The sequence below is a fragment of the Bombina bombina genome, chromosome 3 (assembly GCF_027579735.1).
Source record: "Bombina bombina isolate aBomBom1 chromosome 3, aBomBom1.pri, whole genome shotgun sequence".
Taxonomy (NCBI): domain Eukaryota; kingdom Metazoa; phylum Chordata; class Amphibia; order Anura; family Bombinatoridae; genus Bombina; species Bombina bombina.
In genome coordinates this window covers 971,133,254-971,157,903 of record NC_069501.1, presented here as the reverse complement: position 1 = coordinate 971,157,903, position 24,650 = coordinate 971,133,254, and the positions used below count along the sequence as shown (strand labels likewise).

At 38.6% G+C, this 24,650-nt stretch overlaps 1 protein-coding gene across 4 annotated transcripts in view; it reads left to right on the top strand.

The window, feature by feature from the left end:
• Positions 1 to 24,650, top strand: part of ADCY6 (adenylate cyclase 6) — a 591,281-nt gene that overhangs the window by 469,601 nt on the left and 97,030 nt on the right. For all 4 annotated transcript variants that reach the window (XM_053708058.1, XM_053708057.1, XM_053708056.1 and 1 more), the window contains exons 13-16: positions 10,926 to 11,023; positions 11,110 to 11,197; positions 11,995 to 12,111; positions 16,050 to 16,208. In XM_053708058.1, coding sequence (XP_053564033.1) covers positions 10,926 to 11,023; positions 11,110 to 11,197; positions 11,995 to 12,111; positions 16,050 to 16,208 — 462 coding nt within the window. The remainder of the gene's footprint in view (positions 1 to 10,925; positions 11,024 to 11,109; positions 11,198 to 11,994; positions 12,112 to 16,049; positions 16,209 to 24,650) is intronic.

Below are 24,650 nucleotides of genomic sequence, written 5' to 3'. Positions count from 1 at the left end.
AGATTAAAGTCTCCACCTAATATTAATGTTCCTTTAAATATATCCAGTATTTGATTAGTGATTTTCCTAAAAAAAGACTCATCTCCCTTATTGGGTGCATATACATTCACTAACATGACTGGTCTGTTGTAAAGTAGCCCAACCAAGCAAATTAATCTTCCCTCCAAATCGCTTTCTGTTTGAATCAATTGAAAAGGTGTATCCTTATGTATCAATATGCAGACTCCATTGCGCTTTGATGCATTGGTGCTCTGAAAGATAGTAGGGTAGTGTCTATTTGTGAAGTTGGGGACATGATTAGTAGCAAAGTGCGATTCTTGAACAAAAACAATGTCAGCTTTTTCCTTAGCAAAACTATGTAGAGCAATATTACGTTTTTGTGGGGTATTCAAACCCTTAACAATTTGGGATAACAAATGTATCTTTTTTTTTTTTCCTCCAACATATTAAAACAATAGGTTTACTGATTAGTTTTAATAATTAAGTAACCATAAGTATAATTTAAGTTATAGGAGAACTTGTAGGGGAGGAAGATGTGAAGGGGGATAAGAAAAAGAGGTAGAAAAAAAAAACACACCATAATAAAATTCGAAAAATAGGGGAAGTTCTAGCGTTCCTCCTACGGCAGCTATAACAACAAGGCAGAATATGAAACAAGCAATATACACACTATATGTTCATCTAATAAGTGTTTTGTATAGATAAGGAGAGGTCTCTTATTGTCTTTACCATTCTATCTGCTATTTAAGATGTTTCTAAATGTACTCTTGATATCCCTATTTGCAGTCCCTGGACCTCCAGCCAATGTATATATATACAGCTTATAAAATGCGTTAGCAGATAAGATAAGGTTCTACATGTATTCTTATTGAGTTTAGATTGGATGACATGGTGATATTGGCCCTATCTAAAAGACATTTGATATACAGTTAGGAGGGGACTGATTTTTTCTTCCCCGTCTTTAGACTCCAGTCTCTCCCTGCTCCTAGGCCTCTGCAAAAAAACCAAGATCCATCTTAATGATAGTGAGGCTAAAAAATGTGCTCAGTGTATACTATTCTAATTTAATCAACTATAATTTACTTTTACACCCCAAAAATTAATTAATTTAATTAATTAAGTGTGCTCAATGTGGTGCCCCTATAGGTGACAGACTACAACTGTGAAAAAAATAAGTGTTAACTACAATTTAGTGCCATATAAAACAACAGTGTGTAAAAAAAATATAGTGTTATAAAGTACGGAGAGGAGAAAAAAAAAGGTGATTTAATTTTCTAGTAGTGCGCTCTTCTTTTAGGGATATAAAGCTTTTAAAGGTTTATTTATGACCTTGTAAAAAAGAAAAAAGCTAAATATGTGGTACATTAAGAGCCTCCTAGAGGGGGCATATAAATATATAAAAGCTTGCGAGTGAGTGTGATTTGACTACAATTAAATGTGGGGTTAGTAGTGGCAAAAAAGGGGGGGGACCCCAGCTACTTATGTACACAAATATTTATTATTCACAATTTTGTTACTAAAATATCATAAAACTTAAGTATTCATCGATCCAAGTGCCAGATTCATATCTTGCAGGTACTCTCTAATAACAATACATCTAGGCTAAAAACTAATGAGCCAGCGTATAAAGTTTGTTCAATATAACCTACTCATATATTTAAAGTGATAGCTGGTTCAGTCTGTTGAATATCAACATCATGTCGTTTCTGCCTTTTGTAATGGACTTTGGTCCAACTCAGATTTTGTGTCCCATTAGTGGTGTCAGGGTTTTTTCCCTGTTGTGTTTGCCATGTGCTGCTGGCAGCCATTTTACTCACCTCTCTTCCTGAATATGGTGCATTGTGGGGGATGCTGCTCATTTCCTGCACTTCCTTTTATGGCCAGACTTGTGTGCATCATCCATGTGAGACAGGATGCAGTCTCAGAATTGTGATGTCATCACTTATTATTTAAAGGGCCTCTGTTCAGTATGCTTTGCATTTGCTTTGTCTCAGACCTGTTTGTGAGAGTTCCTGTGTATTACCTGGCTGCCTGACGTCCCTCCTGGTTCCTGACCCTGGCTTGTTCCTCACTCTGCTGTTTTCCTTGTTCCTGATTCCGGCTCGTCTGACTATTCGCTTTGGCTCCTGACTCGGCTCGTCTGACTTCCAGCTCTGGTTTTGACTCCTGGCTTGTTATTTGACTTGTGGACTTTTTATTATTTTTTGCTATTAATAAAGGTGTGATTATTTTTGCACTTCTCGTCTCAGTCTGATTCCTGGCACCCTGACAAGTGGTTACTTTATGTTGTGCAAGCTCCATGTTGCCGGTTACAGCGTTGTTTTATGAGGGAAGTGGAGGGGTGTCTATCTCCAAAGTAGTGCAAAAGGTGTTGATATCTTCCAGAGAGTGTAGAATAGCGGTCTTCCTATTAAAAGATGCCATAAGATCAAAAGGGAAACCCCATCTGTAGGGTATTTTGAGTTGGCGTAGATGTAAAGTAAGAAATCTGAGTCCTTTTCTTTTTTGCAAAGGTCCTTGGGCAGAGATCTGTAAAGTCTGGCTCTTGACACTTTTTGGCAGCATTCCATAGTTTTTGCAGAGAAAGAATCTACTTTGGTTAATGTGGTAAAAAATTGGAGAAGATACAGCTCCAAATTTGCTGATGGAATACTCTCGAGTACCCCTCTAATCCTGAGATTAAGTCTCCTCTGTCTATTTTCCATATCTTCTACTTGGTTGTATAATAAAGTAATTGCCTCTCCTTGCTGATGAAGTTGCATTGACATATTATCAATAGTACTAGTGAGTGATTCATTATCCTCTTCTAATTGTAGTACCCTATTTCCTACTCCAGTGATATCTTTTTTTTCACTGTGGAAAATTCATTCTTGATACACTGTTTTACTTGATTAATTTCTTCCAAAAGGATTTGAATATCAGCCTTTGAAGGTAGGGCTTGTATGTCTGCTTTAGTAAGAGGAGACAGGTCAGGAAAGGTGTGTTAGAATTTGACTTCAGTGGAGATGAATTTTCTGCAGTTTGGTTTAATAAAGAAGGGTCTGAAACTTTATAATATGAATTCATTTTTGGTGCTTGATGTATATTAGTTTCTTTCATGTGGCAAGAGTGCATGAGCTAGTGACGTATGGGATATACATTCCTACCAGGAGGGGACAAAGTTTCCCAAACCTCAAAATGCCTATAAATACACCTTCCACCTCACTTATACCTTAGTTTTACAAACTTTGCCTCCTTGTGGAGGTGGTGTGAAGCAAGTTGTGCTTGATTTTTTTCTGTGATAGGCGCTTCTAAGCATATTGAAGCCCAGTTCCTCTCAAAGTACAGTGTTTGTCTGAGGGATGTGAAGGGAGTATTGCCTAACGATGCCATGTTTTCCCCTATGGAAAATCTATTCTAAGGCTCTCTGTAATCGGTCGCAGAGATTCATCTCTGCCTCCCTTTGCAGATCGACATTATACTCCTCTACCATTACCTCTGCTGATATGTTTCATTACTGGTTTGGCTGTCTGCTGTATGTGGATGGCTGTCTTCTGGTAAGTATATATATTTTTTTAAGACACTCTCAGCTATGTTTGGCATGTTATCTTATAAAGTTTTAAATGTATATTGTATATATTTGCCATGAGTCAGGTCTGTGTATTTCCCTTTGTAGTCTAGACAGTTTCAGCTTGGGAATTATGTTTATGGGAGTTTTAGGCTTACCTAGGGGTTTTCTAGACAAGCATTGCCAATTTGTGGCTCTTCTGTGTGGCCTAGCAACAGCTCCGAGAATCTTTTTAAAAGTTCTCAGTGCCCTTCTTTCTGTAATCAAAGAGCAGGGTATTGCGGTGTTGTAACTTGAAGTCTGTTTTTTCAAAAACTTTGCAGGCATAGGCTCGCGATGACGCAGAATGTTACTTTTTTTTGCAACATTTTTGGCTCGAATATTTTTGCTGTGAAATCGCATCTGCCGTGACGCGAGTCATGTCATTTCTTGAGACTTTCTTGTCACAAGGTTTTTTGCGCGACGTCACACCTGTTATGACGTGAGTCACATCATTTATCTTTGGCACCAAAAGTTTTTTGCTTTGCATTTGTGCCGTTTTTGGTGCCTTAAATTTGTTTTATAAGGCTCTCCTTCTTTTTGCTCTCTGCTCTCATTTTATCTTAGAGGGCTAGGTTTCTTGCTTTTGATTTTACCTTAATTTTTATCATAAGCATTTTTTCCAATTCCTGAAACTGCTGAGGAAATTGGATATTTTGTTTAAATGTTATATTTTCTTTTTTGTTACATTTTGCAAGATGTCTCAGACTGATCCTGCCTCTGATGTTACTGTAAAAACTAAGCTGCCTGAACACAATTCTACCAAAGCTAAGTGTGTATGTTGTAAATTAGCTGATCTTACTTCTTCCACTCAAATATGTGGCACTTGTTATGAAAAACTATTACATGCTGATAATGTTTCTATATGTACAAATAAACCTTCACAGTCTAATTTACATGATATTCCTGTAGATATTAAAGATTATATTGCCGCAGCCATAGAGAAGGCTGTGGCTGCTATTCCGCCTTCAAATGAACGTAAAAGGTCTCTCCTTCTCATAAATCTAATGAAGCCTGTTTTGATCATCAGCATACTGAAGTATCTTCTGCTGATGAGGATTTCTCTGGCTCAGATGATCCTACTTCAGAGTCTGAAATTGATAAATCAACCTTTCTTTTTAAGATTGAATATATTCGTTCTTCATTAAAGGAAGTATTGTTTACTTTGGGTATTGAGGAATCTAGTCCTCTTGATAACAAGAGTAGCAAACGTTTGAATTCTGTTTTTAAAACTTCTGAGGTTGCTCCTGAAGTTTTACCTATTCCAGATGCTATCTCTCATATGATTACTAAGGAATAGTCTAAACTTGGTGCTTCTTTTAAACCTTCTTCTAGGTTTAAAAAGTTATATCCTTTACCTTTGGCTAATTTAGAGTTTTGGGGAAAAGTCCCTAAGGTTGATGGGGCTATTTCTACTTTGGCCAAACGTACTACTATTCCTATGGAAGATAGTACTTCTTTTAAGGATCCTTTAGGTAGGAAGATTGAATCTTATCTTAGAAAAGCATATTTACATACTGGCTATATTCTTAGACCTGCCATTTCTATGGCTGATGTTGCTGCTGCTTCAACTTTTTGGTTGGACAGTTTAGCTAAACAGTTAAAGGGACAGTATACACCAATTTTCATATAACTGCATGTTATAGACACTACTATAAAGAATAAGATGCACAGATATTAATATAAAAATCCAGTATAAAACTGTTTAAAAACTTACTTAGAAGCTCTGTTTAGCTCTGTTGAAAAGGTAGCCAGAAAGCCCAATGCAAGTGGGAAATAAGACACTCCCCCCTCCCGCTTCTTTTGCATATGAAAAGACCCTTTACACAAACAAGAGCAAACTGGAGTAGGTATATGACGGTATTCTCATAAAACTTTGGGGCTTGGTTAGGAGTCCGAAAATCAGAGCAATGTTATTTAAAAATAAGCAAAACTATACATTTAAAAAAACTAAATACTTTATGGGCTATATAAATAGATCATCTACAAAACATTTATGCAAATAAAAAATGAGTGTATAATGTCCTTTTTATAGATCCTGAATTGTCTAGCATGTCTTTTACTTCAACATGCTAATCATTTTATTTGTGATGCTATATTTGATGTCATTCAGATTGATATTAAATCTATGTCTTTAGCTATTATTACTAGAAGAACTTTATGGCTTAAATCTTGGAATACTGATATGGTGTCTAAATCTAGATTACTATCTTTATAATTTCAGGGTAATAATTTATTTGGTTCTTAATTGGATTATATTATCTCCACTATCACCGGGTGAAAGGGAGTTTTTCTGCCGCAAGATAAGAAATCTAAGGGTAAATGTAAAGCTCCAAATCGTTTTCGTTCCTTTCGTCAGAATAGAGAACAATAAACCTCTCCTTCCATTAAGGCCTCTGGCTCTAATTGGAGACAATCTCCGATTTAGAATAAATCCAAGCTTTTCAAAAAACCTAATCCAGTCCCTAAGAGTGCATGAATGTGCAGCTCTCAATCCAGTTCAACTTTAAATTATTTCAACACATGCGGACAGTCTCTGTTCAAAACCAGTGGATTCAGAATATTGTTTCTCAGGGGGTATCGAATAGGTTTCAGAATAAGACCTCCCATGGAAAGTTTATTTCTTTCTTATGTTCCAACAAACCCTGTGAAGGCTCAGGCTTTTCGCAAATGCGTTTCAGACCTGGAGCTTTCAGGGGTGATTGTTCCAGTTTCTTTGCAGGAACAGGGTTTGGGGTTTTATTCAAATCTCTTCATTGTCTCAAAGAAAGAAGGTTCGTTCAGACCAATTCTGGATCTGAAATTTCATGTCCACAATAGACTTACAGGACTCTTATCTTCATATTTCGATTCATCCAGACCACTATCGGTTTCTGAGATTCTCTTTTCTAGACAAGCATTGCCAATTTGTCGCTCTTCCGTTTGGCCTAGCGACAGCTCCGAGAATCTTTTTAAAAGTTCTCGGTGTGATTCTATCTGTAATCAGAGAGCAGGGTATTGCAGTGTTTCCTTATTTGGACGATATCTTGGTACTAGCTCAACCTTTTATTTAGCAGAATCTCACATGAAACAACGTGTGTTTTCTTCAAAGACATGGTTGGAGGATCAATTTACCAAAGAGTTTCTTGATTCCTCAGACAAGGGTCACCTTTTTAGGTTTCCAGATTGATTCAGTGTCCATGACTCTTTCTCTGACAGACAAGAGACAAATTAAGTTAGTTTTAGCTTGTCTAAACCTTCAGTCTCTATCATTCCCTTCAGTGGTTATGTGCATGGAAGTTTTAGGTCTCATGACTGCAGCATCGGACGCGATCCCCTTTGCTTGTTTTCATATGAGACCTCTACAGCTTTGCATGTTGCACCAATGGTGCAGGGGATTATACTCAGATATCACAACTGATATACTTAAATCCCAGCACTCAACTCTCTCTGACTTGGTGGTTGGACCATCACCTTATTATTCAAGGGTCTCATTTGTTTGTTCTACCTGGACTGTGATCACAACAGATGCAAGTCTTACAGGTTGGGGAGCTGTCTGGGGGTCTCTGACAGCACAAGGGGTTTGGAAACCTCAAGAGGCGAGGTTACCAATCAATATTTTAGAACTCTGTGATATTTTCAGAGCTCTTCAGGCGTGGCCTCTATTGAAGAGAGAACTTTACATTTGTTTTCAAACAGAGAATATCACAACAGTGGCATATGTCAATCATCAAGGAGGGACTTGCAGTCCTTCAGCAATGAAAGAAGTATCTCGGATACTTTCTTGGTTGGAATCCAACTCTTGTCAAATATCTGAGATTCATATCCCAGGTGTAGGCAATTGGGAAGCGGATTATCTCAGCCATCAGACTTTACATCCGGGGGAGTGGTCCAGATGTGTTTTTTCATCTTGTACAGAGATCCTCAGGCGGACATGGTGGATGCCTTAGCAGTTCCTTGGTTTTACCAAACAGTCTGTATTTTTCTGCCTCTGGTTCTTCTTCCAAGGGTGATCTCCAAGATCATAATCTAACAATCTCATGTGTTTCTGATAGCACCAGCATGGCCTCACAGGTTTTGGTATGCAGATCTTGTCTGGATGTCCAGTTGCCAGCCTTGGCCACTTCCTTTAAGGCCAGACTTTCTGTCTCAAGGGCTGTTTTTCCATCAGGATCTCAAATCTCTAAATTTAAAAGCCTTGGAAATTGAACGCTTAGTGCTTAGTCATAGAGGTTTCTTTGACTCAGTGATTAGCACTATGATACAGGCTCGTAAGTCTCTGTTTCAAGGAAAATGTATCATCGCGTTTGGAAAACCTTTATTTCATGGTGTTCCACTCATAATTAATCATGGCACTCTTTCAGAATACCTAGGATTTCACAGTTCCTTCTGGATGGTTTGGATAAGGGTTTGTCTGCAAATACTTTGAAAGGACAAATTTCTGCTCTTTCTGTCTTATTTCATAGAAAGATTGCTAAACTTCCTGACATTCACTGTTTTGTTCAGGCTTTGATTCGTATCAAACGTGTTGTTAAATCTATTTCTCCTCCTTGGAGTCTCAATTTGGTTTTAAAGATTTTGCAGGCTCCTCCTTTTGAGCCTATGCATTCTTTGGATATTAAACTACTTTCTTGGAAAGTGTTATTTATTTTAGCTATCCCTTCTGCTAGAAGAGTTTCCGAATTATCTACTCTCTCTGTGAGTCTCCTTATCTGATTTTCCATCAAGATAAAGCTGTTTTGCGGACTTCATTTATATTTTTACCTAACATTGTGAATTTTATCATCAATAGGGAAATTGTTGTTCCTTCCTTGTGTCCTAATCCTAAGAATACTCTTGAAAGGTCTCTACATTCTTTGGATGTCGTAAGAGCTTTGAAATATTATGTCGAGGCTACTAAAGATTTCAGAAAGACTTCTAGTCTATTTGTTATTTTTTCTGGTTCCAGGAAAGGTCAGAAAGCCTCTGCCATTTCTTTGGCATCTTGGTTGAAACTTTTGATTCACAAAGCTTATTTGGAGGCGGGGCAGTTTCCGTCTCAGAGAATTACAGCTCATTCTTCTAGATCAGTTGCCACTTCTTGGGCTTTTAAGAATGAAGCTTCAGTTGATCAAATTTGCAAAGCAGCAACTTGGTCTTCTTTGCATACTTTTACAAAATATTACCATTTTCATGTATTTGCTTCCACTGAAGCAGCCTTTGGTAGAAAGGTTCTTCAGGCAGTTGTCTCAGTTTGATTCTAATGCCTTTTGATTTGAGTTTTTTTGTTTTTTTTTTAAATGAAACTTAATTATTTTGGATTTAATTTCTCAGCGGATTTAGCTGTTGTTATTTTATCTCTCCCTCTCTAGTGACTCGTAGTATTCCACATCTTGGGTATTATATCCCATACGTCATTAGCTCATGGACTCTTGCCACTTACATGAAAGAAAACATAATTTATGTAAGAACTTGCCTGATTCATTTATTTCATAGTGGCAAGAGTCCATGAGACCCACCCGATTTCTTTGTGGTTATGATTTTTTGTATAAAGCACTTTATTTTTTCCAGTTCCTCTCTTTGTATGCTTTTTACAAATTCTTTTACACTTCACTTCTTGGCTACACGTTAAACTAAGGTATGAGTGAGGTGGGGGGTGTATTTATAGGCATTTTGAGGTTTGGGAAACTTTGCCCCCTCCTGGTAGGTTTGTATATCCCGTACGTCACTAGCTCATGGACTCTTGTCACTATGAAAGAAATGAATTTATCAGGTAAGTTCTTACATAAATTATGTTTTTGGACATTTTGTCCTGCTTAGCCATTCTCTTAGAGGCCACATACTGTTTAATTTAAACAGATTACAAAACAGGCCGCTTATAACCCAGTGGTGCTGTTTAGTTTAAAACGTTCTACCTGAAACTAAATGCCCGCTTATATCAGCCGTAAACTTATCTTTGTGCAGACAAGCGTTAAACTATTTGTATTCCTTATAGGGATATAAACCTTGAGGTAACCTTTGTCTTTATATACTTTTTTATAGTGTCTAGCTGGATTGACTGTAAAGTCTCTTAATTTATAAAGCAGGATGTATTATATAAAGTCTCTCCTTTAGGTATCCCTTAACACAGAAATACAATTATACTTCCATTAATGTGACACAACCCCACGCTTAAGATATGCTGTTAATTACCTTTATGGCCTGGGGCTGCATCACTAAACCCCTTGTGCATTTTTTTTTTCCTTTTCCCTTTGTAATCCGATTAGGCACACAGGACTAGGAAGTTATCACCTGGTAGTAGCTTGCTGCTAAGCACGTCCAGTTTGTCTGGCTCTATGTGCCTCAGGCAGGTACCTGTTAGCACGAGGATATCCACTGCTTCCACTCGACTGAAACCAGCCATGTTGCTTCCTGCTGCCCCGGAATTACCGTCTTTGCTACGAGTCAGCTTTACCTCCGTTTACAGCGTCTTTCCGTCTTCCGCCGCTACCCGCTGAGGCCCAAGGTTCTTTGCAGTTAGAGTCGCAAGCATGGGTATCGGTCACACTTTTTTCATGCCTTTACCCCGCAGAAGGTAAACTATTTTGGGGCATAGAGTGTGCAAATGCTGCCTATAGGAGGTCAGCTGTGATGGAGCTTCAAGTTTATGCGACCATTCTCCACCGTGGCAGGCTCCACCCCTCCAAACGTCATATCAAATGTAACTTTAGAACATTCAGATAACATTTGAATGTTTAATTTTCATAAACTTCAATACAACTCTGTGATAATTAATATTAAAATGTAAAATTAATTTTAGTTGTTTAAAAGTTAGCATTTAATCTATACTAATTATTATTTACTATAACTAAAATACTATTATTTTATTTTTAGCATTGCTATGTTCTCTTAGTGGTATTTGTTGAAAGCTTAACCCCTAGGTAGGCTCATATGCTAATTTCTGAGCCCTTGAACCGCCTCTTATCTGAGTTATTTATGAGTCCGAACTGATTGGCTAAAATGCAAGTCTTTCAAAAGAACTGAAATAAGGGGACAGTCTGCAGAGACTTAGATGCTAGGTAATCGCGTAGGTATAAAGTGTATTAATAAAACAGTGTTGGTTATGCAAAACTGGTGACTGGGTAATAAAGGAATTATCTTTCTTTTTATACAATAAGAATTCTGGAGTAGACTGTGCCTTTAATTCCACAAGTAAAAGCTTCAATGCCAATTTTTAGTTTCAATAAATGTTTTCTGCATGTTTCTTAAGAAATAAATGAATTGTATAAAACAAAAGGACCTGCTTGGGAATTAACTGTACCACTGGGTGGTAAAGACCAACTTCAAGTAGACAACACTATTTATATTTGATATCTTCCTTTTTTTTTTTTTCTCCCCACAGTATTCTAAGAAAGTGGACGATCGCTTTGGGGGTTACGTGGCCTGTACGCTTCTTGTTTTCTGCTTTATTTGTTTTATCCAGATTGTGATATTTCCTCAGTAAGTAAAGCTTTTGTCTCTAGTACCAAAACAAGCAATAGAACTAAGGTTACAGGACCCTGTAAATAACTCTGTCTGTCTTTTAGTTCCCTTCTCATGCTTGGGGTTTACACCAGCATCTTCATCATTCTGGCAAATATTCTCTTTGTGTGTGCCGTGTACTCTTGTATAAAGGTGAGTGATTACTTCCTGTGAAACACAGAGAGAATATATTAATAAATTATTTTATGGAATGGAATGTGTTAATTATTTCATCTATCTGAAATGATTAAAAAAAAAGCTTTTATTGCATTTGTAAAAAAATGTTTACCTCAGGAAACCCTATCCCCCCCAACAAAAATCTTGATTAAGCGCTTAACTACCCTATGGACATCAGACAGTACTGGGTTTTAAGGACCAATAAGGCCTAAAGTCTTATGTGCATTGCAGATATTTTCAAGAGACACAGCTGAGGTTATAGTTCATGTGCAAAGAGACAATCAACTCCCTGCCTCCTATTTTGCTATTCCCAGAGTTCCACCAATTATAGAGGCTGTAATATAACTCAGCACATAAGGGACCTGAGTGAAATTGTAGTGTTTGATGTACAAAATGTGATGTCAATAAAGATTTACACTTGATTTAAATAAGGTAATAAACTTTACAACTCCATAATCTAGTATCAAAACTAGACCTTATTTTGGAAAAAAATAATGTCAGGCAACATTTCATAGCATTTTCTGAATCTGAACATCTAGTTCCAAGGCTATTATTATTAAATAGCAGGCCATGCTCTATATCTCTTGGAGAATGTGTCACACCAGTAGATTTAGATGTTCACAGTGGCCTAATCTTTCCAAGAATATTCAGTAATTTCATTTCTAAAATGAACTGAAAAATAGTCTGCAATCATTTGTATTATCTGAGAAAGTTTAATCATTAACAAATGTATTTTTGAGTGCCGGAACACTGACTCTGCTTTTATTTTGCAGCTTTTCCCGTTAGTACTACAGAGTGTGTCTCGGAAAATTGTCCAGTCTCGAATAAACAGCACTTTAATTGGGATCTTCACCATCCTGTTGGTATTCATATCTGCCTTTATTAATATGGTAATGAGATATTACTAATGCACCAGATTCTAGTAATGTTACGATCAGAGGGCTTATTCTTTGTGGTTTCTATTTGTTGGGTAGAAGCTTACTGGTTAATAAGGACTACTCCCACAACTTTATTGGTGCATAGTGACATTCCCCTCAAGCATAAAAACAAAACTTTTTTTTTTAAACACAATAATATCCATAGTCTATTTTATAGGCAAGAATTTTTGAAACATTTGACCTAAATACAACATATTCCAAAATGGAGAAATGTAACATCTGAAAGTTGATTCTAATAGACTTTCAATGTAAACTGAGAAGTGAATATAACACTTCTCTATTTATTTATTTATTTTTATTAAATGTTAGGTTTAAATATTTTTTACAGCATTCAATTCATTTCAAGCAGGAATATTCACAATAGCAAAATTAATATTCAGATGAACCAATAAATGCACAACAAACATTTGAAATTCTATTTGATCATACAAATCTAACTAATGTGAGTTCCTTCAAATAAATATTCTGAGGTGCCCTCTCATACCTATTAGCTATAGCTTAAGCAATGATTAATATTTTATAATCCATGCATTTCTCCTACATTGGTGTGTCCAGTCCACGGCTTCATCCTTACTTGTGGGATATTCTCTTCCCCTACAGGAAATGGCAAAGAGAGCACACAGCAAGAGCTGTCCATATAGTCCCCCCTCTGGCTCCGCCCCCAGTCATTCTCTTTGCCTGCTCTGAACAAGTAGCATCTCCACGGGGATGGTAAAGAGTATGTGGTGTTAGTTGTAGTTTTATTTCTTCTATCAAGAGTTTGTTATTTTAAAATAGTGCCGGTTTGTACTATTTACTCTACAACAGAAAGTGATGAAGAGTTCTGTTAAAAGAGGAGTATGATTTTAGCAACAGTAACTAAAATCCATTGCTGTTCCCACTCAGGACTGTTGAAACCAGAGAACTTCAGTTGGGGGAACAGTTTGCAGACTTTTCTGCTCCAGGTATGACTAGTCTCTTTTCTAACAAGACATAGTAATGCTAGAAGACTGTCATTTTCCCTTATGGGATCGGTAAGCCATTTTCTTAGACTCATAACAGAATGAAGGCTTATAAATGGGCTCTATACTGGTTGACACTATTGTGGGCTAAATCGATTGATTTATATATTATTTATGACTTTTGGAGTGTCAGAAAATTAAAACTTCTAAACGCTTGTCAAGTTCTTCAATCTATTCCTCAGCCTTCCATAGCTCAGTGCATGGAGGGAATAGGACTAATGGTTGCAGCAATGGACGTGGTTCCTTTTGCTCGAATTCATCTAAGACCATTGCAACTGTGCATGCTCAAACAGTGGAATGGGGATTATGCAGACTTGTCTCCCCAGATTCAAGTAGACCAGGTAACCAGAGACTCACTCCGCTGGTGGTTGACTCAGGATCACCTGTCTCAGGGAATAAGTTTCCGCAGACCAGAGTGGGTCATTGTCACGACCGTGCCAGTCTCTTAGGCTGGGGCGCGGTCTGGGACTCCCTGAAAGCTCAGGGTCTATGGTCTCGGGAAGAGTCCCTTCTCCCGATAAACATTTTGGAACTGAGAGCGATATTCAATGCGCTCCTGGCCTGGCCTCACCTAGCGAAGGCCAGATTCATAAGATTTCAGTCGGATAACATGACGACTGTAGCGTACATCAATCATCAGGGGGGAACAAAGAGTTCCTTGGCGATGACAGAGGTATCCAAGATCGTCAAATGGGCGGAGGATCACTCCTGCCACCTATCTGCAATCCACATCCCAGGGGTAGACAACTGGGAGGCGGATTATTTGAGTCGTCAGACTTTCCATCCGGGGGAGTGGGAACTCCACCCGGAGGTCTTTGCCCAGTTAACTCAACTATGGGGCACTCCAGATATGGATCTGATGGCGTCTCATCAGAACTTCAAAGTTCCTCGATACGGGACCAGATCCAGGGATCCCAGGGCGACACTAGTGGATGCATTAGTGGCGCCTTGATCGTTCAATCTAGCTTATGTGTTTCCACCGTTCCCTCTCTTTCCCAGGCTGGTAGCCAGGATCAAACAGGAGAAGGCCTCAGTGATCCTTATAGCTCCTGCGTGGCCACGCAGGAGTTGGTATGCAGACCTGGTGAATATGTCATCGGCTCCACCATGGAAGCTACCTTTGAGACAGGATCTTCTAGTACAAGGTCCATTTGAACATCCAAATCTAGTCTCTCTGCAACTGACTGCTTGGAAATTGAACGCTTGATTCTATCTAAGCGTGGGTTTTCAGACTCAGTTATAGATACTCTAGTTCAAGCCAGAAAGCCTGTGACTAGGAAGATTTACCATAAGATATGGCACAAATATATCCGTTGGTGCGAATCCAAGGGTTTTTCTTGGAGTAAAATCAAAATCCCTAGGATTCTTTCCTTTCTCCAAGAGGGTTTGGAGAAAGGTCTGTCAGCTAGTTCTCTAAAGGGACAGATATCTGCTCTGTCTGTCTTGTACAGACGTCTGGCAGCCGTGCCAGATGTACAAGCGTTTGTACAGGCGTTAGTCAGAATCAAGCCTGTTTACAGACCTATGACTCCTCCATGGAGTCTAAACTTAGTTCTTTCAGTTCTTCAAGGGGTTCCGTTTGAACCTTTGCATTCCATAGATATTAAGTTACTATCTTGGAAAGTTCTGTTTTTAGTTGCTATTTCTTCTGCTAGAAGAGTTTCTGAATTATCTGCTTTGCAGTGTACTTCTCCCTATCTGGTATTTCATGCAGATAAGGTAGTTTTATGTACCAAACCTGGTTTTCTTCCAAAAGTAGTTTCCAACAGGAATATTAACCAGGAAATAGTTGTTCCTTCCCTATGTCCGAATCCAGTTTCAAAGAAGGAACGTTTGTTACACAACCTAGATGTGGTCCGTGCTTTAAAATTCTATTTAGAAGCAACAAAGGATTTCAGACAAACATCATCTTTGTTTGTCGTTTATTCTGGTAAGAGGAGAGGGCAGAAAGCTACTGCTACCTCTCTTTCTTTTTGGCTGAAAAGCATCATCCGATTGACTTATGAGACTGCCGGACGGCAGCCTCCTGAACGAATTACAGCTCACTCTACTAGAGCTGTGGCTTCCACATGGGCCTTCAAGAACGAGGCTTCTGTTGATCAGATCTGTAAGGCAGCGACTTGGTCTTCTCTGCATACTTTTGCCAAATTTTGCAAATTCGATACTTATGCTTCTTCGGAGGCTGTTTTTGGGACAAAGGTTTTGCAAGCCGTGGTGCCTTCCATTTAGGTAACCTGACTTGCTCCCTCCCTTCATCCGTGTCCTAAAGCTTTGCTATTGGTTCCCACAAGTAAGGATGAAGCCGTGGACCGGACACACCAATGTAGGAGAAAACAGAATTTATGTTTACCTGATAAATTTCTTTCTCCTACGGTGTGTCCGGTCCACGGCCCGCCCTGGCTTTTAGTCAGGTTTGAAATTTTTTTATTCCATACACTACAGTCACCACGGCACCCTATAGTTTCTCCTTCTTCTCCTAACCGTCGGTCGAATGACTGGGGGGGCGGAGCCAGAGGGGGGACTATATGGACAGCTCTTGCTGTGTGCTCTCTTTGCCATTTCCTGTAGGGGAAGAGAATATCCCACAAGTAAGGATGAAGCCGTGGACCGGACACACCGTAGGAGAAAGAAATTTATCAGGTAAACATAAATTCTGTTTTTTCTTACCATTATTTTCCTTTTAAATCTGTTTTCATTTTGTTCTATTATGTGTCATTACTAGTACTACTTTTGCTACATTATCATTTGGAGGGTATTTGATATTGAACCTGTCTCTCACACTTGTCAATCTTCTGTAGTCTCTCTGAAATTGTGAGAATCATTTGATTCTCACAATTTCTATTTCCTAAAGATTGTCCCTTCACATTGTCCTTCTTTATCTCCCTGCAGTTTGCGTGCAATCACCAAAGTCTCACTGAATGTGTATATCAAGAACTGAACATAAGTTATGGGTCTATAAGTGCTTGTCATCTTCAGATCCTCAACATCAGCCTAAATATGGAGGTGCCCCCGTGCGGCTCTGGTCATCCTTCTTGCAATTTTCCTGAGGTATCAGCCAATCATTTTACATCTCTCCCACTACTGGTCTGGGTTGTGGAGTTGGGAGGTGCCAGAGGCATTCATGGGTGGTTCCTGCAAGAGTTGGTCCATAAAGTGGGGTTGGCTGGTCCTGTTGTTGAGTTGTGCAATTGTGGGCAGAGCTATGCGTGTTTGACTAGGTGTGGGCCACCCCAGGTTATAGAAATTTGTACATAGTGGGTATAGTGAAAAGGTAGGAGGGAAAAAGCTACCAGCCCATGACATTTAAAATGCTATTTTACATGCAACAAAGAATAAAAAAAGGCTTTTAGTTTAACAAGCAACGCACACACAAATGTTTCTCCATGAATTTAAGAGAACACATTTGAAATATTATAGAATATCAGGCTAGAGTGTATTTAATAAGTTCTGTGTTTAATAGGTCAGCTCTGCAGTTTGGCATTGGCAGTATTGGCTCACCCAGGTGTTCAGCGTTTGCCTTTAAAGGAACCTTCCAATCAAATATAACAAACTGAGTCATTAGCAGATGGTATAAGCACTTTAGACTCTCAGAGCAAGTGTTGTGTTTAAAATGCTGGTGCACGGTGCATACTTAAATACACCTTTAAAACAACTATAGCTTTTATTAGAAGCATGTTTGCTAATACATGTATAGTACAAAAATGTTTCTATTCAAAACTGAAATGCTTCCATGTGGATTCCAATTTTGTCTGGAAAGTCCTTTTAAGAATCACATTTTTTAGTTTGATGAAATTCGGCCAGATTACGAGTTTTGCGTTATGAGGGGTGCGGTACTAACTTGCACGTTATTAACTGCTCACTTACCTACAGTGCTGGTATTACAGGTTTTTACAAACCCGGCGTTAAAAGGCAAGAAGTGAGTTTAGAGCAAATTTGTGCTCCATACCGCACTCCAATACGAGCGCTGCTTAAGTCCGTTGTACGTGCTCGTGCACGATTTCCCCATAGACATCAATGGGGAGAGCCGGCTGAGAAAAAGTCTAAACACCTGCAATAAAGCAGCGTAAAGCTCAGTAACACAGCCCCATTGATTCCTATGGGTAACACATTTTATATTTACACCTAACACCCTAACATGAACCCAGAGTCTAAACACACCTAATATTACACTTATTAACCCCTAATCTGCCGCCCCGACATCGCCGACACCTGCATTATACTTATTAACCCCTAATCTGCCGCTCCAGACATCGCTGACACCTACATTATACTTATTAATCCCAATCTGCCGCCCCCGACATCGCCGACACCTGCATTATACTTATTAATCCCAATCTGCCGCCCCCAACGTCGCCGCCACTATAATAAACATATTAACCCCTAAACCGCTACACTCCCACATCGCAAACACTAGTTAGATATTATTAACCCCTAATCTGCCACCCCAACGTCGCCACCACTATACTATATTTATTAACCCCTAAATCTAAGTCTAGCCCTAACACCCCCTAACTTAAATATAATTAAATTAAATCTAAATCAAACCTACTATTAATAACTAAATAATACCTATTTAAAACTAAATACTTACCTATAAAATAAACCCTAAGCTAGCTACAATATAACTAATAGTTACATTGTATCTAGCTTAGGGTTTTTCTTTCATGTAATTAACAAGAGTCCATGAGCTAGTGACGTATGGGATATACATTCCTACCAGGAGGGGCAAAGTTTCCCAAACCTTAAAATGCCTATAAATACACCCCTCACCACACCCACAAATCAGTTTTACAAACTTTGCCTCCAAGGGAGGTGGTGAAGTAAGTTTGTGCTAGATTCTACGTTGATATGCGCTCCGCAGCAAGTTGGAGCCCGGTTTTCCTCTCAGCGTGCAGTGAATGTCAGAGGGATGTGAAGAGAGTATTGCCTATTGAATGCAGTGATCTCCTTCTACGGGGTCTATTTCATAAGGTTCTCTGTTATCGGTCGTAGAGATTCATCTCTTACCTCCCTTTTCAGATCGACGATATACTCTTATATTTACCATTTCCTCTACTGATTCTCGTTTCAGTACTGGTTTGGCTTTCTACAAACATGTAGATGAGTGTCCTGGGGTAAGTAAGTCTTATTTTCTGTGACACTCTAAGCTATGGTTGGGCACTTTATTTATAAAGTTCTAAATATATGTATTCAAACATTTATTTGCCTTGACTCAGAATGTTCAACTTTCCTTATTTCCAGACAGTCAGTTTCATATTTGGGATTATGCATTGAATTATCATATTTTTTCTTACCTCAAAAATTTGACTTTTTTCCCTGTGGGCTGTTAGGCTCGCGGGGGCTGAAAATGCTTCATTTTATTGCGTCATTCTTGGCGCGGACTTTTTTGGCGCAAAAATTCTTTTCCGTTTCCGGCGTCATACGTGTCGCCGGAAGTTGCGTCATTTTTTGACGTTATTTTGCGTCAAAGATGTCGGCGTTCCGGATGTGGCGTCATTTTTGGCGCCAAAAGCATTTAGGCGCCAAATAATGTGGGCGTCTTTTTTGGCGCTAAAAAATATGGGCGTCATTTTTGTCTCCACATTATTTAAGTCTCATTATTTATTGCTTCTGGTTGCTAGAAGCTTGTTCACTGGCATTTTTTTCCCATTCCTGAAACTGTCATTTAAGGAATTTGATCAATTTTGCTTTATATGTTGTTTTTTTCTTTTACATATTGCAAGATGTTCCACGTTGCAACTGAGTCAGAAGATACTACAGGAAAATCACTGCACAGTGCTGGAGCTACCAAGCTAAGTCTGCTATAAACTTTTGGTATCTGTTTCTCCAGCTGTTATTTGTATTGCATGTCATGTCAAACTTATTAATGCAGATAAAATTTCCTTTAGTACTGTTACATTACCTGTTGCTGTCCGTCAACATTTAATTTTCAGAGTGTTCCTGATAACATAAGAGATTTTATTTTTTAAATCCATTAAGAAGGCTATGTCTGTTATTTCTCCTTCTAGTATACATAAAAGTCTTTTAAAACTTCTCTTTTTTTCAGATGAATTTTTAAATGAACATCATCATTCTGATACTGATAATGGTTCTTCTGGTTCAGAGGTTTCTGTCTCAGAGGTTGATGCTGATAAATCTTTGTATTTGTTCAAGATGGAATTTATTCGTTCTTTACTTAAAGAAGTGTTATTTGCATTAGAAATAGAGGATTCTGGTCCTCTTGATACTAAATGTAAACGTTTAAATAAGGTTTTTAAATCTCCTGTAGTTATTCCAGAAGTGTTTTATCTCCCTGATGCTATTTCTGAAGTAATTTCCAGGGAATGGAATAATTTGGGTAATTTATTTACTCCTTCTAGACGTTTAAGCAAATTATATCCTGTGCCATCTGACAGATTAGAGTTTTTTGGGACAAAAATCCCTAAGGTTATGGGGCTGTCTCTACTCCTGCTAATGTACTACTATTCCTATGGCAGATAGTACTTCATTTAAGGTTCCTTTAGATAGGAAAATTGAATCCTTTCTAAGAAAAGCTTACTTATGTTCAGGTAATCTTCTTAGACCTGCTATATTTTTAGCGGATGTTGCTGCAGCTTCAACTTTTTGGTTAGAAGCTTTAGCGCAACAAGTAACAGATCATAATTTTATAGCATTATTATTATTCTATAACATGCTAATAATTTTATTGGTGATACCATCTTTTGATATCATTAGAGTTGATGTCAGGTATATGTCTCTAGCTATTTTAGCTAGAAAAGCTTTATGGATTAAACTTGGAATGCTGACATGTCTTCTAAGTCAACTTTGCTTTCCCTTTCTTTCCAGGGTAAATAATCATTTCGTTCCTTTCCTCACAACAAGGAACAAAAGCCTGATCCTTCATCCTCAGGAGCGGTATCTGTTTGGAAACTATTTCCAGTTTGGAATATATCCAAGCCTTATAGAAACCTATAGCCAGCTCCTAAGTATCTATGAAGGTGCGGCCCTTATTCCAGCTCAGCTGGTATGGGGCAGATTACGTTTTCTTCAAAGAAATTTGGATCAATTCCGTTCTTAATCTCTGGTTTCAGAAACATTGTTTCAGAAAGGTACAGAATTGGCTTCAAGTTAAGGCCTCCTGCTAAGAGATTCTTTTCTTTCCCGTGTCCCAGTTGACACAGCAAGGCTCAGCATTTCTGAAATGTGTTTCAGATCTAGAGTTGGCTGGAGTATTTATGCCAGTTCCAGTTCTGGAACAGGGGCTGGGGTTTTATTTTATCTCTTCATTGTACCAGAGAAGGTCAATTCCTTCAGACCAGTTCTGGATCTATCATTATTGAATCGTTATGTTAGGATACCAACATTCAAGATGGTTACTGTAGGACTATCCTGCCTTTTGTTTAGCAAGGGCATTATATGTCTACAATAGATTTACAGGATGTGTATCTGCATATTCCGATTCATCCAGATCACTTTTAGTGTCTGAGATTCTCTTTTTAGACAAGCATTACCAGTTTTGTGGCTCTACTGTTTGGCCTAGCCTCAGTTCCAAGAATTTTTTTCAAAGGTTCTCGGTGCCCTTCTTTCTGTAATCAGAGAATAGGGTTTTGGTATTTCCTTATTTGGACGATATCTTGGTACTTGCTCAGTCTTCTCATTTTCGAAGAATCTCATACGAATCGACTTGTGTTGTTTCTTCAAGTTCATGGTTGGAGGATCAATTTACCAATCAGTTCATTGATTCCTCAGACAAGGGTAACCTTTTTAGGTTTCTAGATAAATTCAGTGTCTATGACTCTGTCCTTGTCAGACAAGAGAAGTTTAACATTGATATCAGCTTGTCAAAACCTTCAGTCACAATCATTCCCTTTGGTAGCCTTATGCATGGAAATGTTGGGTCTTAGGACTGCCGCATCAGATGCGATCTCCTTTGCTCGTTTTCACATGCGACCTCTTCAGCTCTGTATGCTGAACCAATGGTGCAGGGATTACTCAAAGATATCTCAATTAATATCTTTAAACCGATTTTACGACACTCTCTGACATGGTGGACAGATCACCATCGTTTAGTTCAGGGGGCTTCTTTGTTCTTCCGACCTGGTCTATAATCTCAACAGATACAAGTCTTACAGGTTGGGGAGCTGTGTGGGGGTATCTGACGGCACAAGGGGTTTGGGAATCTCAGGAGGTGAGATTTCCGATCAATATTTTGGAACTCCGTGCAATTTTCAGAGCTCTTCAGTCTTGGCCTCTTCTGAAGAGAGAGTTGTTCATTGTTTTCAGATAAGACAATGTCACAACTGTGGCATACATCAATCATCAAGGAGGGACTCACAGTCCTCTGGCTATGAAAGAAGTATCTCGAATTTTGGTTTGGGCGGAATCCAGCTCCTGTCTAATCTCTGCGGTTTATATCCCAGGTATGGACAAATTGGAAAGCGGATTATCTCAGTCGCCAAACGTTGCATCCGGGCGAATGGTCTCTTCACCCAGAGGTATTTCTTCAGATTGTTCAAATGTGGGAACTTCCAGAAATAGATCTGATGGCTTCTCATCTAAACAAGAAACTTCCCAGGTATCTGTCCAGATCCCGGGATCCTCAGGCGGAGGCAGTGGATGCATTTTTACTTCCTTGGAAGTATCATCCTGCCTATATCTTTCCGCCTCTAGTTCTTCTTCCAAGAGTAATCTCCAAGATTCTGAAGGAATGCTCGTTTGTTCTGCTGGTAGCTCCGGCATGGCCTCACAGGTTTTGGTATGCGGATCTTGTCCGGATGGCCTCTTGCCAACCGTGGACTCTTCCGTTAAGACCAGACCTTTTGTCTCAAGGTCCTTTTTTCCATCAGGATCTAAAATCCTTAAATTTAAAGGTATGGAGATTGAACGCTTGATTCTTGGTCAAAGAGGTTTCTCTGACTCTGTGATTAATACTATGTTACAGGCTCGTAAATCTGTATCCAGAGAGATATATTATAGAGTCTGGAAGACTTATATTTCTTGGTGTCTTTCTCATCATTTTTCTTGGCATTCTTTTAGAATACCGAGAATATTACAATTTCTTCAGGATGGTTTAGATAAGGGTTTGTCCGCAAGTTCCTTGAAAGGTCAAATCTCTGCTCTTTCTGTTCTTTTTCACAGAAAGATTGCTATTCTTCCTGATATTCATTGTTTTGTACAAGCTTTGGTTCGTATAAAGCCTGTCGTTAAGTCAATTTCTCCTCCTTGGAGTTTGAATTTGGTTCTGGGGGCTCTTCAAGCTCCTCCATTTGAACCTATGCATTCATTGGATATTAAATTACTTTCTTGGAAAGTTTTGTTCCTTTTGGCCATCTCTTCTGCCAGAAGAGTTTCTGAATTATCTGCTCTTTCTTGTGAGTCTCCTTTTCTGATTCTTCATCAGGATAAGGCGGTGTTGCGAACTTCTTTTGAATTTTACCTAAAGTTGTGAATTCCAACAACATTAGTAGAGAAATTGTGGTTCCTTCATTATGTCCTAATCCTAAGAATTCTAAGGAGAAATCGTTGCATTCTTTGGATGTTGTTAGAGCTTTGAAATATTATGTTGAAGCTACGAAATCTTTCTGTAAGACTTCTAGTCTATTTGTTATCTTTTCCGGTTCTAGGAAAGGCCAGAAAGCTTCTGCCATTTCTTTGGCATCTTGGTTGAAATCTTTAATTCATCTTGCCTATGTTGAGTCGGGTAAAATTCCGCCTCAGAGAATTACAGCTCATTCTACTAGGTCAGTATCTACTTCCTGGGCGTTTAGGAATGAAGCTTCGGTTGACCAGATCTGCAAAGCAGCAACTTGGTCCTCTTTGCATACTTTTACTAAATTCTACCATTTTGATGTATTTTCTTCTTCTGAAGCAGTTTTTGGTAGAAAAGTTCTTCAGGCAGCGGTTTCAGTTTGAATCTTCTGCTTATGTTTTTTGTTAAACTTTATTTTGGGTGTGGATTATTTTCAGCAGGAATTGGCTGTCTTTATTTTATCCCTCCCTCTCTAGTGACTCTTGTGTGGAAAGATCCACATCTTGGGTAGTCATTATCCCATACGTCACTAGCTCATGGACTCTTGTTAATTACATGAAAGAAAACATAATTTATGTAAGAACTTACCTGATAAATTCATTTCTTTCATATTAACAAGAGTCCATGAGGCCCACCCTTTTTTGTGGTGGTTATGATTTTTTTGTATAAAGCACAATTATTCCAATTCCTTATTTTATATGCTTCGCACTTTTTTTCTTATCACCCCACTTCTTGGCTATTCGTTAAACTGATTTGTGGGTGTGGTGAGGGGTGTATTTATAGGCATTTTAAGGTTTGGGAAACTTTGCCCCTCCTGGTAGGAATGTATATCCCATACGTCACTAGCTCATGGACTCTTGTTAATATGAAAGAAATGAATTTATCAGGTAAGTTCTTACATAAATTATGTTATTTTTATTTTACAGGCAAGTTTGTATTTATTTTAACTAGGTAGAATAGATACTAAATAGCTATTAACTATTTAATAACTACCTAGCTAGAATAAATACAAATTGACCTGTAAAATAAAACGTAAACTAAGTTACACTAACACCTAACCCTACAATTAAATAAATTCCCTAAATTAAATACAATTAACTAAATTCAATAAATTTATGATCTTTAAACTAATTACACCTAATCGAATAGCCCTATCAAAATAAAAAAAGCCCACCCAAAATAAAAAAAACAACCTAGCCTAAACTAAACTACCAATAGCCTTTAAAAGGGCCTTTTGCGGGGCATTGCCCCAAAGAAATCAGCTCTTTTACCTGTACAAAAAATACAACTAACCACCTCAACAGTAATACCCACCACCCACACAACCAAACCCCCCAAATAAAACCCTAACTAAAAAAAACTAAGCTCCCCATTGCCCTGAAAAGGGCATTTGGACAGGGGAATTGCCCTTAAAATGGCATTTAGCTCTATTGCAGCCCAAACCCCTAATCTAAAAATAAAACCCACCCAATACACCCTTTAAATAATCCTAACACTAACCTCCGAAGATCCACTTACAGTTTTGAAGAACCGACATTCATCCTCAACGAAGCCGGCAGAAGTCTTCAACCAAGCGGCAAGATGCATCAGCCAATAGGATTTTTTCAACCTTAATTCCGACTTCTGCCCGTCTGGAGGACCACTTCTGCTGGCTTCGTTGAGGACTTCTTGCTGCTTGGATGAAGACTTCTCCCGGCTTCGTTGAGGATGGATGTCGGCTCTTCAAAACTGTAAGTGGATCTTCGGGGGTTAGTGTTAGGATTTTTTAAGGGTGTGTTGGGTGGGTTTTATTTTTAGATTAGGGGTTTGGACTGCAATAGAGCTAAATGCCCTTTTAAGTGCAATGGGGTGCTTATTTGGTTTTTTTAGTTAGGGTTTTATTTGGGGGTTGGTTGTGTGGGTTTTACTGTTGGGGGGGTTGTTTGTATTTTTTTTTTACAGGTAAAAGAGCTGATTTCTTTGGGGCAATGCCCCGCAAAAGG